General features: G+C 33.1%; 3 protein-coding genes across 3 annotated transcripts; 1 reads left to right on the top strand and 2 right to left on the bottom strand.

The window, feature by feature from the left end:
- Positions 1–211: 211 nt before the first annotated feature.
- LOC108482649 (probable beta-1,3-galactosyltransferase 14) lies at positions 212–3,480 on the bottom strand. The gene is made up of 7 exons (XM_017785772.2): positions 3,029–3,480; positions 2,720–2,872; positions 2,545–2,627; positions 2,338–2,437; positions 1,575–1,688; positions 906–1,048; positions 212–634 (listed from the first exon to the last, which is right to left on the bottom strand). Exons 1-7 carry the CDS (start codon positions 3,385–3,387, stop codon positions 531–533), a joined length of 1,056 nt encoding a protein of 351 aa, XP_017641261.1. The 5' UTR covers positions 3,388–3,480; the 3' UTR covers positions 212–530.
- Positions 3,481–7,228: 3,748 nt separating this feature from the next.
- On the top strand, positions 7,229–11,094 carry LOC108483420 (protein DJ-1 homolog B). Its single transcript, XM_017786801.2, has 8 exons — positions 7,229–7,503; positions 7,590–7,790; positions 8,123–8,272; positions 8,410–8,592; positions 8,730–8,810; positions 9,728–9,928; positions 10,021–10,161; positions 10,603–11,094. The coding sequence occupies exons 1-8, from the start codon at positions 7,363–7,365 to the stop codon at positions 10,807–10,809; spliced, it is 1,305 nt and encodes a 434-aa protein (XP_017642290.2). The 5' UTR covers positions 7,229–7,362; the 3' UTR covers positions 10,810–11,094.
- A 1,995-nt stretch (positions 11,095–13,089) lies between these two features.
- LOC128295379 (cytochrome P450 87A3-like) lies at positions 13,090–15,917 on the bottom strand. The gene is made up of 6 exons (XM_053030922.1): positions 15,645–15,917; positions 15,244–15,568; positions 15,011–15,151; positions 14,099–14,929; positions 13,464–13,998; positions 13,090–13,372 (listed from the first exon to the last, which is right to left on the bottom strand). The coding sequence occupies exons 1-4, from the start codon at positions 15,734–15,736 to the stop codon at positions 14,609–14,611; spliced, it is 879 nt and encodes a 292-aa protein (XP_052886882.1). The 5' UTR covers positions 15,737–15,917; the 3' UTR covers positions 13,090–13,372; positions 13,464–13,998; positions 14,099–14,608.
- Between the last annotated feature and the right edge of the window lie 469 nt (positions 15,918–16,386).

Below are 16,386 nucleotides of genomic sequence, written 5' to 3'. Positions count from 1 at the left end.
CCCTAATTTAAAAGGAAATGTAGATTGTAAGAATTTAGACATATAACTCGAGCTTTTAAGGATGTTAAACCAAATATCATTTTGCTGCATTTCCCCTGTTTCTATGTACTGTAAATTATCAGCTTTGGGACAATGCACAAGGCAGAAAAACATAGATACATACACTGCAAAAACACAAATTTAACCAAACAGAAAATTTTAGGGACTAATATTTGATGTCAAAGAGAAAGAAGGGGGGGTAATTTCAAGATCACAATTTGTAGCAGAGTACATTTTACAGTAGGCAATGGAACCTTGTGAATTTGGTTTTGGTTTGAACCGGTGAAAAAGAAAGGTAATGTAAAAAAAATATTGGAAACCTTACATTGTTGGTAAAAATGTTACTAAAGAACTTTGTGGAAAAAAAAATTGGGTTGGGGTGATCGAAGGAGGGAAGTTAAGATGTGTAGCATGGCAGCAGAGATCAACTTAGCAGAGCAAGCAAAATTCTTTAAAACACCTTTGTCAATATTAGAAAAATCTGTGTGAATTTAGGCCAAGGAAAGCGATTTATCATCCAATGGCAACGTCGAACCATTTGAGCACATTTCTTGCCGATGAAGTTCCAATATCCTTGTCTCCGGATTACATAGTCCTGTGAAACAGGAGTAACGTTAGAACACAATGTATCTATAGCTTTCAAAACCATTGGTCTATTGCACAACCATTTTCAGCTTCAAAGATTCAGATATCTATATCACCGGCAATCTTGTATATCGGCAGATCCCATGGTGTTCTCCACCATATGAATGATGGAAACGTACAAAGAAAACTCGTAGGGCATTTATACCATTTATATTAAGCAAATCCTCAGGTATCATATGCCGAACCTAACAAGCTCTGAAGTACTTTAGTTGAACACTAACCTGAACATTTGGGGATGTCCAAGACAGCAATGAATGTAGGCGTACACTTTCGCTCACACAGTCTTCGGTTATTCTCAAAGTTGACATTCATTGCAAGCATCCATGCACCGATTGTAACATCTTCGTTACTAAACATCCGAAAACTGCAATTCATACAAAACAGAAACAATCGTAACAAATCAGAGATTTGAAAAGTAAGGGATGCATCATTAGTAACGTCACCTCAAGTAATGTTACAAAATGAGAAAAGACGTGTTGCAAAATATACATTCGATTAAGCTTTCCAAATATTAAACTTTCTTTTAAGCAAATCTACAATTTCCACTACAAGGAAACCTCAACCTCCTCAATCACAACAATGGAGAAGGGAAAGACAAAAGACTTGATCAGCATGCATAATTTTTTAGTTATAGTAGATGTATTTAGTGAACAAAGTTGGCCATGGCCGAACAAAAAAGAAATCAATCATTTGAGTAATAATTTAGACTCAGCATGCAGAGTTCGAAAGAAGGGTTAAAAACAACCAATATTTGCAGGAAAAGCCTACACTGTCAGCTAGTGAAAACCCTGATCCCAATATGAGAAAGAGGGAACAAGAAACATAAGAACAGAGAGAAATTGTTTAACAGACAATTATGGGATTAGCTTTGAAATAAATATGAGCACCACCTGTTGTTTCTCAGAGCAACCAAACTTGCAACAACATCAGCTGAAAGAGCATATAAAGGACCGTAGGCATGAAGGAAGTACTCTGAGCCTAGTAGATAGGATAGTGGCTCATACCTGTATGAATTTAGTCAATTCTAATCATTCTACAATATATGAATATCTGCAATAAATAAATCCTACCTTTTTGGTGTCATATACTCTAACACTAAATCTTGTCTAAAATGATTTAAAACAGAAAACCATGATGTACTTATCTTTTTAAATATCTTAAATCACATCCTCATCATCCTAAAAGTACACGTACAAGTAAAACACAGTAGAGAAATATGAACGGGAAAGGCACATTGCAACATTCCATGCTACAGGTCCATTTCCATCAAGGCAGAGCACATAGACAGAACAAGATACATATAAACGGGAAATGTACATTTATATACAATGTAGCCTTGCATGTGTACATACATATCTAGGTATAGAGCAACATAGATCTTTAAATATGAAATTCATCTTTTGTCAAGATAATTCAAGATCAAGGAATAGGTCATCTGTAAATGAAAGTTTCTTTGCCTCCCTTGTAGTAAGGATCTCTTGTGATTAAAACCAAATTCGTGGAAAGAAATGTAATTGATGTAGCCTGAAATTGTAGAAGCTCATTGATAGTGAGAACAAATTTATAGCCCAATTAACACAGTTGAAATATGTAGATATCTAAACCAGAGGTTAAAGAATATATATATATATATATATAAATATGAATACTAACCATTTCAACTTAGGATCAGTAAATACCGGACCCTTTTTCATGCATCCGAGGTAAGTCTGAGAGTGAGAACGTTCTTTAGCTAATAGAAGTGATAGTCGATCTGAAAATCGATAATAAACCATTGTCAACTAACCACGTAAAGTCATTGTATGAAGGTAAAGAATACCACCCAACACTTGCATAAAAGAGTTAAACTAATCAAGTCACCTGGCCTCAAATATATATCATCATCAGCTTTGACATAAAAATCAGAATCATAGAGTGCATAGGCAGCTTTGAAGAATGCTAACCTGAAGTAGACATTCTAAAGTAAGGGACCTTCTTTCAATTCAATAACATGACTAATTCGATAACCCATATATTTGGAACTAAAGAAACTAACGTTTTGTAAGGGAGTTTACTGTATTCCTCCTCAAAATCTAACAAAAGGAAATCATCATATTTTGCTACTTCTCTCCCCAGCTGTGCCATCTTTGATCTATCATTTGTTCTACCAATTACAAACCTAAAAGCTAATCCTGTTGCTTCTTCTAACCTGAAAAAATAATTATTTGAATTTAAAATATTAGGTGAATTCAAACATGATTGTTTCTGTATTTGATTAAATATATACCATTTTCCAAGTAAAAGAAAAAAAAAGTGCCTAGAACAGAGCTTAATATATTAACAAATTTTAGGAAAAAATATATACCGTTGAAGGCCCTGATGATCGGAAGGCATCCAAGTCTTCCTCAAGGACCGTCTCCGACCGACTGAACGGAACCCGGTTTGGATCCCAACGAAGCCCATAACTTTATGCCTCTTGGTCCCATTGACATCAACATCTCCATCGGAAGTAGCAGTTATATTGACATTCCCTGGTTTGTCCAAAAGAACCCGAACGGATCTCAGGTCGGAGAGACATTGGTGACCGCAGTCAGTGGAGGAAAGGAAAACGTAGAGGGAGAAGAGGAAAGAGAGGGTGGAGAAGACGAAGAGGGCTGTTGATCTGGTGAGGCGCGTGGCCGGCGGTGGATGGCGGGAGTGGAAGAATTTGGGAGATGATGGCATAACTGTAAATTAGATTTGATTTGCCGTTATTGGTCGTTATATTGGATCTCTTGTTTATGGGCTTTTCGGGTTTCAAGACAAAGACCGCTTTTTAGTTACAAGGGAGTTATGCCAAATCCAGAAGAAATTGTTTATTTATAAAAAGAAAAAGAAAAAAAGAAACGGTTAATCACAAGATCTACATGTGAAATTTAGAATATGTTAAATAATTTTTTAAAATGATTAATTTAAATTTCAATATCAGATTTTTTAAAATTTATAAATAAAAATTAATATTATAAAATAACTAAAATATGAAATGACATAAAAATCATCATACTAAAATATATGAATCTATATAAAATGAATTATCAATATCATGGGCGCAACAAAACAATTTTTAGGAGCCGAATGAAATTTTAATTTTTATAGTCTATATCTTTATAATTTTTAAAGAATTAATTGACTTTTATAATTTCAAAGAGGGCTAAAGTGTAATTTTATCTTCATAAATTTAGGAAGGTCTAAATAATAATTTTCTATTTTAGAGGGACTGGAGCCCCGCCAAACCCCTAGATTCGCCTATGATTAATATTCAAAATTTTATTATTATATTATGACAAGATCAAAATATAATCTTAACATAACATAAATATATTTAAAATTATTAAAGCAAGTAAAATTTATAGGGCTTGATTAAATTAGTCCTTATACTATTGAAAAGAATAAAATAAGATCAAATTTCATTGGAGTTAGATATTTTATTTAAAAATATCATTTACTATTTACCCGAGTTAATATTTTTAAAGACTTTATGGTATTGTCAATGAAACTGAAAACAATAAATTTCAAGACAATTTTTATATAGCAAATGTTAGTTTTGTTGCTGTCGAAACCATTTTTTTGAAAATTGGAATCGACTTTGATTTTGAAAATGAAAACGAAAAATGAGAATAGCCACCGATCTTTATCAGGTGTGATCAGACCACCTTTGTTTTAATAAAACGTTTTGATTTACTGAAATAGTGTTTTTGGTCTACGAAACTTGAGAGAACGAGTTTGGGAGTCGGTTACGTGCGAGGAAGGATTAGAACCCTCGTCACGCCCAAAATTGGTACCGAATTGATTAGTTAGTATCTTAATGTCGAAAGTTAAAAATCGAGAACGGATTTAAAATACGATCCTTTTTTATTAACGTCAATTTTAAAAAATGCTTGAATTAGCCCAAAACGTACTAAAGATTTTCTCGTCTCGAGATATCGGAGTATCACATCCCGTAAGTTAGGACACAATACCATGAACTCCCGAGCGCAAGTTTGTCTTTAATTTTAATTGAAATTTCATGTATTTTAAAACTCAAATGGATATTTGGCTATTTAGAATCAACGAGAGAACCAATACCCCGTAAGTTAGGGTACAATTCCTCGATGTTCCAAAACACGAAACATTGCCTTATTTTGAAATTTTCATTTTTGAATAATAGTGAATACGATATTTAAACGACATGCGTTATTTGTTTAGAGTAAAAATAGAACGATCCATATTGGATAAAACGTTGTAGCTTAATTCACAATGCGATTTGAATGAGATAACTAAAAAACGACGTGGAACATGAGGTAATAACATACAAATGCTATGAATGACAATAATATGAAATTACAAGTAAATGGGTCATAGTATATACGAGGACAACAATCATGCAACATTTATCATTTAAATAAGAACACTAATAAATAAAGGCCGATAAATCAAATAATACATATATCAATTTAAAAATCTATAGAGCAACTTAAAATAAATGAAATGCAAAAACAAATTTAAAATGATAATAAATGAATTTAAAATAAATAATGTGAAAAGGAATTTAATACATAAAACAATTTAAAAATAGATTACGTTTTTTAAAATAGGCAATGTAAGCGAAAGTTTGAAATAGATGATATATGAGAAGAAAGTTTAAAATAAATAATATGTAAAATAATTTTAAGATAAATAATATAAATGAGTTTAAAGTAAAGATTATGTAAAAAGAAATTTAAAATAAGTAATATCCAAAACATTTTTAAAAAAATAAATGGTATATAAAAATAGATAATACATATAAAAATTTGAAATTGATAATATATGAAAAAATTTAAAGTTAATAATAAAACGATTTAAAATGAATAATACATAAAACAAATTTAAAATAAATAATATACAAAACAATTTAAAGTGTATAGTATATGAAATAATTTAAAATAATATATCTAAAACAATTTAAAACAGTTTAATATATGAAATTTAAGATAAATAAAGTAGTTTAAAACAAATAATGAAAAAGAGTCCAAATTTATATGAAAAAAGGGTAGATTACAAATAAAATGAAAATTTAGGGTCCAAATTCGAAAAAAATAAATGCAAGTATTTAAAAAGGACTAAAACAAAATCTAAATAAAATTAAAGGAAGAATTCGGACAAAAATAAAGCAATGGACCGATTTAAAATGCGCTGAAACCTTGAGGGACTGATTGGGAAAATAATCCCAACCCTTCATGAACGGCGTTTCAAGGGTCTGCCTCTTTAAATGGCCTGAGGACTAAGTGGAAACAGAGGCAAAATTCTGGGGTAAAAATCTAAATAAAAAGGTAACGTAGGACCATATTGAAACGCGATAAGAAAGCGGAGGGATCCAATGCGCAAATAGACCATTAGGTCAAAATGCACGGATCCTTCGTGGGTACGGGTCGGGTTGCGCGGTTCCCCCCTAAACGACGTCGTTTTGAGGCGTGAAGGGGGAAGTGCAAAACGATGACGTTTTACTGGGCTATTAAGGCCAATTTTTTTTTAAAAAATTGCTTATTTCTTTCTTTCCCTTTTTTTTAAAGCAGAAAGTAGCCCCCTCCCTCTTCTCTTTCCCTCTTTTCGGCTAGGGTTATGAAACCCATCCTCGTCACCATCGCCTCCCCTAAAACCACTATGGCCGGTGGCTGAGGTTACGCGAAAAGGGACTTTTAACCCTTATTTTTTGGACTTTGAGGAGCCAAACTCGCTCAACCTATCAGCCGAAGGACGAGGGCCTCGACTCCCTTTAGAACCGGCCTCGACGACGGAGAGAAACCTCCGAGAACGAGACCATGTGCCGATTCACGTAAGTCCTTCCCTCTTCTTTTATTTCAAAATAGATTGGTATTAAAAAACAAATAAAATGAAATAAGAAAATGAAAGGAAACAAAAAAAAACAACCTTTCGAAACTTCTGTTCTGTTCTTTTATTTTCAGTGTGCGTAAAAAAAATACAAAGTGATATGCCTCGGTTTTTATAACTGAGTTACATAGATCCATTTTGTTTTTTGCTTATTGTCTGCTACTATTTTTTTTGTTTTTTTCCTCTTTGTTTTTTGCATGTTGCGTGTTAGCTTCGTCTTGCAGGTGTCAGACGCGTGGAGGCTAGCGGTGGCGTGCGGGGAAGGCTCTGCGCGAAATGGCCAGTGGTTGGCCTAGTGTGCCGCGGTTGGAGGCTTAGGGGCTAGGGTTTGCTGCTGAAAAATTTTAAGCAAGTGGGCTATTAGGGTTTAGGTTATTGGGTTTGTTTTGGGTTTTAAACTTTGGGCTTGGGTAATTTAAGCCTGATATGTGATGGCTGTTATTTGATTTATGAATTGGATAATGGGTAGGTTTATTCTACTTGGACTTGTAAATAGTTGGACTATTTTATTTGTTTATGGGCCCTGACAAAATTTAGACTTGCAATTACAATTTAGACTTATTTAATTATAAAGATTAAATTGATCTGTTTAATAATAGAGAAACTAATTTGATTCGGCCCTTATAATATAGGGACTTCCCAGGCGCTTTAACCAAAGTAAGTAGTCATTAAAAGCACGTGGCAAAATGAAAATCGCTGATCGAAACGATCTCATCCATTACCGCCATATTCGAAACGCTACTGAAATCCAGGCCCTTCCAGCAGAGCCAGGGAGCCGAGCCGATCCCTCTAGAAAAACCCCTAAAAGTAATGGCATTATTGCACTTACGCCACTTAACTCATCAATCTCTTCTTTCAACTTCCAAACTCCATCATCATTTCCGTTTCTCTCCTCTTAAATCCCCTCGCTTCTCCTGCTCAGCCTCTGCTTCAACCACAATGGCTAAACAAGTAAATACGACACATAAACAATGGAAAGATTTTTTTTTCTTTTGTTAATTTTGTACTTTTGTGATTTTGATGTTTCGATTATTTAGGTTTTGGTGCCGATCGCCAACGGGACGGAGCCGATGGAAGCGGTGATTACGATCGACGTGATTAGGAGATCGGGAGCTGACGTTACGGTGGCTTCCGTCGAGAAAGAGCTTCGCGTTGACGCTTGCCACGGTGTTAAAATTGTTGCTGATGCTCTCGTCGCTGATTGTAAGAACACCGTTTTCGATCTTATCGCGCTTCCTGTAAGTAATTATTCCGGTTTTTTTTTCTGTAAACTTCTTTTCTTCAGGCTTTTGGTGTTGAAGTAAAATGCAGAGTGCAAATATATGAGTGATTACAGCAGTATTTGGTTTAAAATTGAGACTCAATTGGTATTGCTTTCTAACTTCTGGAAGCCAAAATGAAAAGAACTTTTTATTTTATGGAAGTAAACTAGTAATTTTCGGAAGCAAAAGAAAAAAAGGCTTTTTTATTATTTTATTTATAGAAGAAAATAATTTGCATGTGAGTGATGTTTTTAGATCAAAATGGCAAACGCTTATTTTTGTCATTGGTATATATGTTTTGCTTTTAGGGAGGCATGCCTGGTGCTAGCAACTTTAAAGATTGTGGAGTTCTTGAAAGTCTTGTGAAAAAGCAGGCTGCAGATGGGCGGCTTTATGCTGCCGTGTGTGCTTCACCTGCTGTTGCGCTTGGTTCATGGGGTCTATTGAAGGGACTGAAAGTGAGTACTAAATGATAAATATTTTAAGCTAATTTATTTCAGAGATCATGGTATGCGTTGTTTTGCTATTTGTAGCTTGTTTTTGTTTTAGATAACGTTGCATGATTGAAATCGTAATTCATGATTGTTTCTGGCAGGCTACCTGTTACCCATCATTTATGGAGCAACTGCAATCATGTGCAACAGCTGTTGAATCAAGAGTTCAGCAGGATGGCAAAGTTGTGACAAGTCGTGGACCTGGCACTACCATGGAGTTTGCTGTAACACTGGTTGAGCAATTGTATGGAAAAGAGAAAGCTGATGAAGTTTCTGGGCCATTGGTACGAGCACTTTTTACTACAGTAGTTACGTTCTTTTTAGGAAAAAGGAAAAGCAATCAGGCTAATTGGAAGCTCAGTAGATGATGTTTCTGATTAATGGCGCCACTATTTACTAAAATGGATCTGGTTATCTTCAGGTGATGCGTCCTAACCATGGTGATGAGTATACAATAACAGAGCTGAATCCTCTGGAATGGAAATGCAATAATGTTCCGCAGGTGAGATTTTAGTGTTGTTTTTTCTATCAAGTTTTGTATAATATTTGATGCATAAATCTTCATTCTTAAGTACATCTCAGTATTCTGAGTGGTTAATGGTGGATTTTCATTCTCCTCCAATACTCTGATTAGGGCTCAAAAAGAGTTCCAATTCTTGATTCTAAAGAGTTTCAAGGACACAACGAATTTCTAGTTAGAGGAGTTCAGAAAGAACAGTGTGAAGAGAGAGCTGACTTGCATCTGGCAATTTCTATAGTTCTATTTTCTTCTTTGATTCTGAAAGTAACGATTAAAGTCCAAGATATGCAAGAACACTTGCTTGCTAAGTTTAGCTGCTTTTCATCACTGTTGATCTTATTTGTAATCTAGTGTCCCAACTGCCAAAGCATGCTGTACTCTCTAGATCCAGTTTTGCACTTCAAATTGTCCTTGATATTTCTGCTTTTGTTTTAACTTGATGTAAGGAACAATGGCAATTGTTTTGGTACCAGGACCACTGGACCAAGGTGGTTGTTTCTAAATCTAGCAGGCTTCTGTGAGGGTCGAGAATTTTGTTATAAATCAATAAATTGAAAATAGGCTGCCTGAATTTGATATGTCATTAGTGCTAACTTGATCTTGTTACAGCCCTTCTTACTCCTATTTCTGCTTTCCCTCCCTTAGGTGAAATAAAAAAGCAAGTTATTATCATGTAATTACTAGATAATATGTAAGTTGATGTCTGCAAGAAGATAGTTATCTTTATTTCCAAATTTTCATTTCTTTCCTAAAATGATTCTATGCAGTCAGTTGGTAAGTTCACTCAGATACTGATTTTCAACTTACAAGTATTCTGGCATTTAAATTTGTCTTAGTACTATCACCCAAAATTTATGGTTCTTTTCTATGATAAAGTTTGTGTTTGATTAAATTTTCAGGTTCTTGTACCAATTGCTGATGGCTCAGAAGAAATGGAAGCAGTTATGATCATTGACATTCTGCGTCGAGCAAAGGCAAATGTTGTGGTGGCCTCTGTTGGAGACAATCTTGAAATTCTGGCTTCTAGGAAAGTTAAATTAGTGGCAGATATGCTTCTTGATGAAGCTGCTAAACTTACATATGACCTTATAGTCTTGCCAGTATGTTGGAATTCTGTCGTATTCCTTAGTCCTAATTCCTCCCAATTTTCCTTCTTTGTAATATATTTTAACTTGGTCTTTCACAACTACAGGGAGGACTTGGTGGTGCCCAAGCATTTGCTAACTCTGATAAGCTGGTGAACTTGTTAAAGAAGCAAGCGGAATCAAACAAACCCTATGGAGCTATATGTGCATCTCCAGCTTTGGTGCTGGAGCCTCATGGTTTACTCAAGGTATAATCTTGATCGAGTTTTAACATTTTCGTGTTTTCATTATAAAATTTGCATTGGTTTGTACTTGTTTATTTTGTTCATAAAATAAATGATCAACTTAATTAAAAGAACCATAATCTGCCTCTGGGAATTAGTCTCTTCGTCTCTGGAGGCTTTTGATTAAATAATTTCAACTTATAATTAGGCAATATGGTCACTACAAAATACAAACTGTTTAGGTTGTATCATTTGCTTTTGCCTTTAAACTTTGAACTTTCACTATTGTGCTTACACTTGCTTTTATTTTTTGATTACAAGTGACAAGTTTGTGTGTGTGGTTCCTGTAATTATATTTGTTTCAAAAATTTTGATCTCGAGTGAAAAAAAACATCAGCACTCAAAAGAAATTTTCTGTATTTGATATTCCCGGATGGTTAACAGTCGTGTTGTGCTATGGTCCAGGGCAAAAAGGCCACAGCTTACCCTGCAATGTGCGACAAGCTATCAGATCAAAGTCATATTGACAACAGAGTAGTGGTGGATGGCAACCTCATTACAAGCAGGGGACCTGGAACTGCCATGGAGTTTGCACTAGGAATTGTGGAGAAGTTTTTCGGGCGCCCGAAAGCCTTAGAGCTAGCAAAAGGACTGCTTGTTGGACGCCAGTAGATGAACTAGTATGAGTGTTTGGTCCTGCCCATGTTACCCTATAGCCTGCTATGAGACGATATATGAGAATATAAAAGGTGAGTAAGCATTCACTCTGCGGTTTTTTATGTACGATAAGTTTGTTCCTTGTTGATAAATAAATGAGTGTTGGAACAAGCTGAGCAACATGAACACCTTTGGTTCATCTGTGATGGCATCCTTTGTCAAATAATAGTGGTTTTAATTCTTCAAGCTTTCACGGGTAGAATATTTTGTTTTCAGCAATTTATTTCTGATTTCCAAGAACTTGCCATTTGAACCATTTTTTATTACGATCTCATTTTGCAATCATTCTCAACTAGAGTCGATAACATTTTTTATCTAATAATAATAATAATAATAATAATAATAATAATAATAATCGAAATGTTTAAAATTGATTTGGTTTATGGTTGTTTGAATCGGATTGATATTGATTGATTCGAGAATAGATACAGATTAAATTTGTATAAGTTTCATTATTAATTATTTTATGTGTTATTTAATTGAATTAGATAGATTAATATTAATTGAATTGGTGACCTGATTAATTTGAATATTGATTTGATTTTAAAAATGTTGATTTGGCTTTAAAGCAGGTTTCAAACACGGAATGGGGTCCGACAAAAATAAGAAATTATAAATAATGTTCATATAAGCATTTTGTTTCTTAGCACTTAAAAGTAAATGTGGTTACAAGTTACTAGAAGTTCAAAAACTAGAAATATCAATTGTTTTCATCTCTAATTTAGCTCTCTTTGCTTGGTTCGTTGCTTTTGACTCAACAACCTGGTCATGCATAGTTTCCGAATCTTCTCTCGATGTTTCAGCTTTACGTGCAGAGTGCTTCTGTGAAGAAGTATATCCATATTCACCCGAAAGTGAAGGACCTAATTCGTTACTTGGAAACCATCCATGTTTTTCTTTTACATCCATGGTAGCTGGATGGTTGCATATACTAGACCGACATCCTGCAATGTGCCTTTACTATCATCTTGTTTAGCAGACCGACATCGATTGCTAGAACAACTTGGAAGAATTCTAGCGAAAGATATAAATATGTATTGTGTGTGAAAAAATCAGTGTATATCCTGGAAGAATTCCATCACAAATTAAATGTTCTTGAACAACATCGCATTGATGCCAATTCATATCGACACATTTCACACAAAGACATAAGATCTTATTGTCTTGGCATCTTTTACTAAAGCAAAATCCAAAAAAATTTCATACACCATTTTTATACTCTTTACATCTGACTCTTATAAATTTCAAACCTAAAAAAGTTTTAATTATAAAATAATATAATGCAAACCTATTATTAAATTTTAACATAATGTAAAACTAAACATTATTCAAATTAACTTGGATAATTCGGGACTTGGTTGTAAGTCATTTATCAGTGACTACTATGTGGGTTACTAGTTGATATCATATTAATAGATCGAATACAGTAATTGATTATTTAGATTTTTCTCAATATAATAAATTTTAAAAACTGTTGTTAAAGCAAAAATCCATGGGATAATTACCAATCCTACTTATGGATTTGCTTTTTACTTAAAAACCTTGCAAATGGCTCGTTAAGGTTTCAATGGGCGGCCGCAATTTTTTTTCACTGCAGTCATTCCCTTTAAATTTTTATGTTCCTAATAAAGCTACAGTCATTCCCCTTAAATTATTGAAGTTAAAACTACATTATCATAAATAATCTGGAACACAGTAAATACCTCGAAATAAAAATCTTCACAGATTTTAGAGAATTAAACAGACATTCGAGTTCAGATATTTAGCGACGGTTGTCCTTACAGATGCCGCTAAATCAATGCCCAAACTCCCACACAAATATATAGCGGCATTTTACATTATAAAATGCCACTGTATTTTTTTCGTCGCTAAATCTCAAACTTTTATTAAACAAAAGTTAAATAATAATAATAAAAGATGGTATAAGTATGAATACAATTTTAAAGGAACAATTGATTCATCCCATTCCCAAACTTGATTTTAAACAACAAAACCACTCTTATAAAATCAGGATATATTAAGATTAGATGGGTTTAATGTTTTTCCACTCTTCTTTTAAAAACATAATACAATTACTAACAACATTTTAAAATCAAACATTGTTAATTAAATCACTAGATTAAAAATTGATATATATTTTTATCCATAAAATTTTATGGTGAACATGTTCACAACACAGAATGGATACATTCATGTTCTATAAAACAAAATTTATTCAAATATATAAAACACACTTTTATATCTATAAATATATGTACAATCATAAGTACATGTCCGAACATACATATGGTCACTTGTAAACTGAAATTATTACAAATATTTATTAATATATAATTTAGCTTAATGTTATGAATAAAATCAAAACATTGGCATTGAACTCACATATGTATAGCATTTTAATATATATATATATATATATATATATTTAACAATGTTTTTCTGAAACATTAACGTAGAAATCATCTGGAAATCCCAGAATGGGTGCACGAACTATGTCCCTCCCTTGATTTTTGTGAACCTGTTCCATAAATTTTGCAAAACATTTTTGGTTTAGATTCTTTGGATTAAATTATCAAAAAATATATATGCAAAATAATGAAAAAATATACCTGAATTTGGTGACCCAGACATGTAAAAAGACAGCCATTAGAACCTTGCTGAACTCTGCACCAGCACACGGCCTATCCCCTCCTCCATATGGTATGAAGTTCTTTGCCATTCCATTGCTCCCAATGTTCTTTATTCATTTTATTATTTTTAAAAATACCATAATAATTGACAAATTATAATTCATTGCTCCCAAAGTTTTATTTAAGATTTAATCCATGGGAAAGAGTATAATTATACCTTCCACCTTGAAGGGTTGAAGGTAAGAGGATCTTCATATATATTAGGGTTCAGATGAAGAGCTGTGGGCATAACCAATAGGATCCAACCTTTTGGTATTGTATATCCTGCAATATTTATATTTTTAATTTTATTATTTAAAGGATGAATCACACTTGTTTATAATATATTCAAATAAATTGGTAATAATATATATATGTATACATATTGTTATCTATCATCGACGTGAATGTCAGCTATAACTTTCCTCAGCATCCCTGGAAGAAGATTTTCTAACCTAAGTGTTTCATTAATCACCTGAAAATAGCCAAAAAAAAAAAAAAAAAGAAGAAAAAAACATGAACAAACACGGCCTAAATTTATTTATTAAAAAAGTTGGCATAATTAATTAACTCACGTAACGAGTGAACGTCATGGATTTGTATTCCTCCCATACAAGTCCAGAATTGGCACCTTCTCTGTTCTTTAGAATTTCCTCATGCTCCTCCTGGTTCATTTCTTAAAAACTAAAATATTAATATCCAAATTTTTTCAAAGAAATTTTTCTTCATTTTATCCCAACATACAATCTCAATCAATTAGTACGTGACACACAGCATACGTTACACACATAATATGTTCTTACTAAATGTTGCACAAATAAATTAAGATGAAATTGAAGATACCATTTAAAAAAAAAACTTTCTAAATAACTAAGTGAAGAAAACGATATTGATTGGGGCTAATTTTATAGTTAAGACCTACAAAAATTGCATTTATTCATGTACACTCATATAAATTCCGAATATATAACATAACCCCAAAACTCAGATTATATTATTAAAAATTATATAAATAAACCCTCCAATTATCTAAAATATTCACCTAGCAAAAAGAAATATAAATGCTTAAGTATATATTAATTTAATTAAAAGCAATAATAATAAGTTAAAATCATGTAAAGGAAGGAACGAACTGTTAATTGTTGCAAAGCCGATGGGTTGTCCAGTAGATACATGGTGGCCAAAGTGGTAGTGGGTGAAATCGTCTCGACAGTAGCAAGGAGTAGCCCAAACAGAAGGAAAGGCACGAATTCCTTCGTCAAAAATGCTTCTTTCCCAATGTTTCCTACTATTTCATCCAAAAAATCTCCCTTTTTATTGCAACCTTCTGCTGAATTATCGTAAGAGTACCCCTTCATCCTCTCTTCTAAAACCCAAGTCGTCAGCTTTATTGCTTTTCTTTTCTTCTGCAGTCAAATATATATATTTATTAGTGTTTACCCTAGAAGGATTCATGATGAAATTCATATTTAATGGTATGTTTTTACCTGTATACATTTGTAGAAAGCGGTCCCAGGGATATATAAAGGAAATGTCATAATTGATTGCAACATGTTGTTTAAATCTTCACCTAAATTTTTTTCTGGTTTATGACTCATCAGGATCTGTGAGGTTAAATCAAATAACATCTGCAAACACAAAAACCAACAATCTATATTTATCTTTACTACAATATTTCATTCTTGGATCATCTGGTTATGTATATGCCATAATTGCTTACGGGAACAGTTTGGCGTTTTACATCGACCTCTGGCAGATTGGTCCACTTATGTAATTCATGGTTTATTACATCCTCAAACTCAGACAACAGCTTACGTTTGAGTGGCTCATGTCCGAAATGACGGAGAATGGAGCGCCGTAGATACCTCTGGAAGTAGCCACCTAGATTTCTCAGGTTATCGTTGTGTACCGTCTGTGAAAAGGAATCCACGTAATAGAGTTCGATGAGTTTCCCCTCTTGTTGCAACACGAAGTAGTTGAATTCGGGATCTGATGACACCGCCACCGGTCGACCCGCTATGTTTGTCTTGAACAACGGACCGTATCTAAAACCATATTTGAAAAAATGATATTGCACTGACCTACGCAGATGAAACGGAATTTAAAGGGTTATTTTATTACCTTTTCAATCTTTCATTAACGAAAGGATGCATGTCAATGGAGTTGGAAGTGACAAAGAAGCTAAGGGTCTCTCCTATAAGAGGGAATCCCATGGAACCAGGAGGGAGTTTGCTCTTTCATTTAGGGTTCCTCCACCTATAAATCCAGTTGCCTACACTTACACTCAAAAAAGATATTATGAAAACCCAAACATACCATATTTCCATTATCATTGCACCAACAATTAAGTGGATATGGAGTTTGAAAAGTAGAATTTGATTTCTTTTGTTAACGTTGCTCTCTTATATAGAAGCTTTATGATATAGTTATATTAATTTTAAGGTTTATTTGAATTTTATAATAGAATTTTTTTCATTTACATCGTTAGTGTACCATAATTTAGTATAAGATAATATTGTTAATTGAGTTTGTGTTACAAATCAACTTGACATATTATATATGTACTATTATTAATAGTTTCAAATTAAATGTTTCATTATTTAATAGATGTTATGTTTAGATGCACACGTGTTCTAAATACATGGTTTTCACACAAATACTCATGTAATAGAATTACTAATATGTATATAAGAGTGTAAATTATATTAGCATGATTTTAAATAACTATTCTTTTAATAAAATATTATTTTTAAATATTTATTAAATAAAATATTTATATTCAATTCATTGTGAGATTCAACTTTACCATCAAACCAATGTCTCATGCACAAATCCTAATGAGGGTTAGAGGGCAATTATGTAT

Source organism: Gossypium arboreum, chromosome 1 (genome assembly GCF_025698485.1).
Source record: "Gossypium arboreum isolate Shixiya-1 chromosome 1, ASM2569848v2, whole genome shotgun sequence".
Taxonomy (NCBI): domain Eukaryota; kingdom Viridiplantae; phylum Streptophyta; class Magnoliopsida; order Malvales; family Malvaceae; genus Gossypium; species Gossypium arboreum.
The sequence above is the reverse complement of the archived record's forward strand: the minus strand, read 5'-3'. Positions and strand labels throughout refer to the sequence as shown.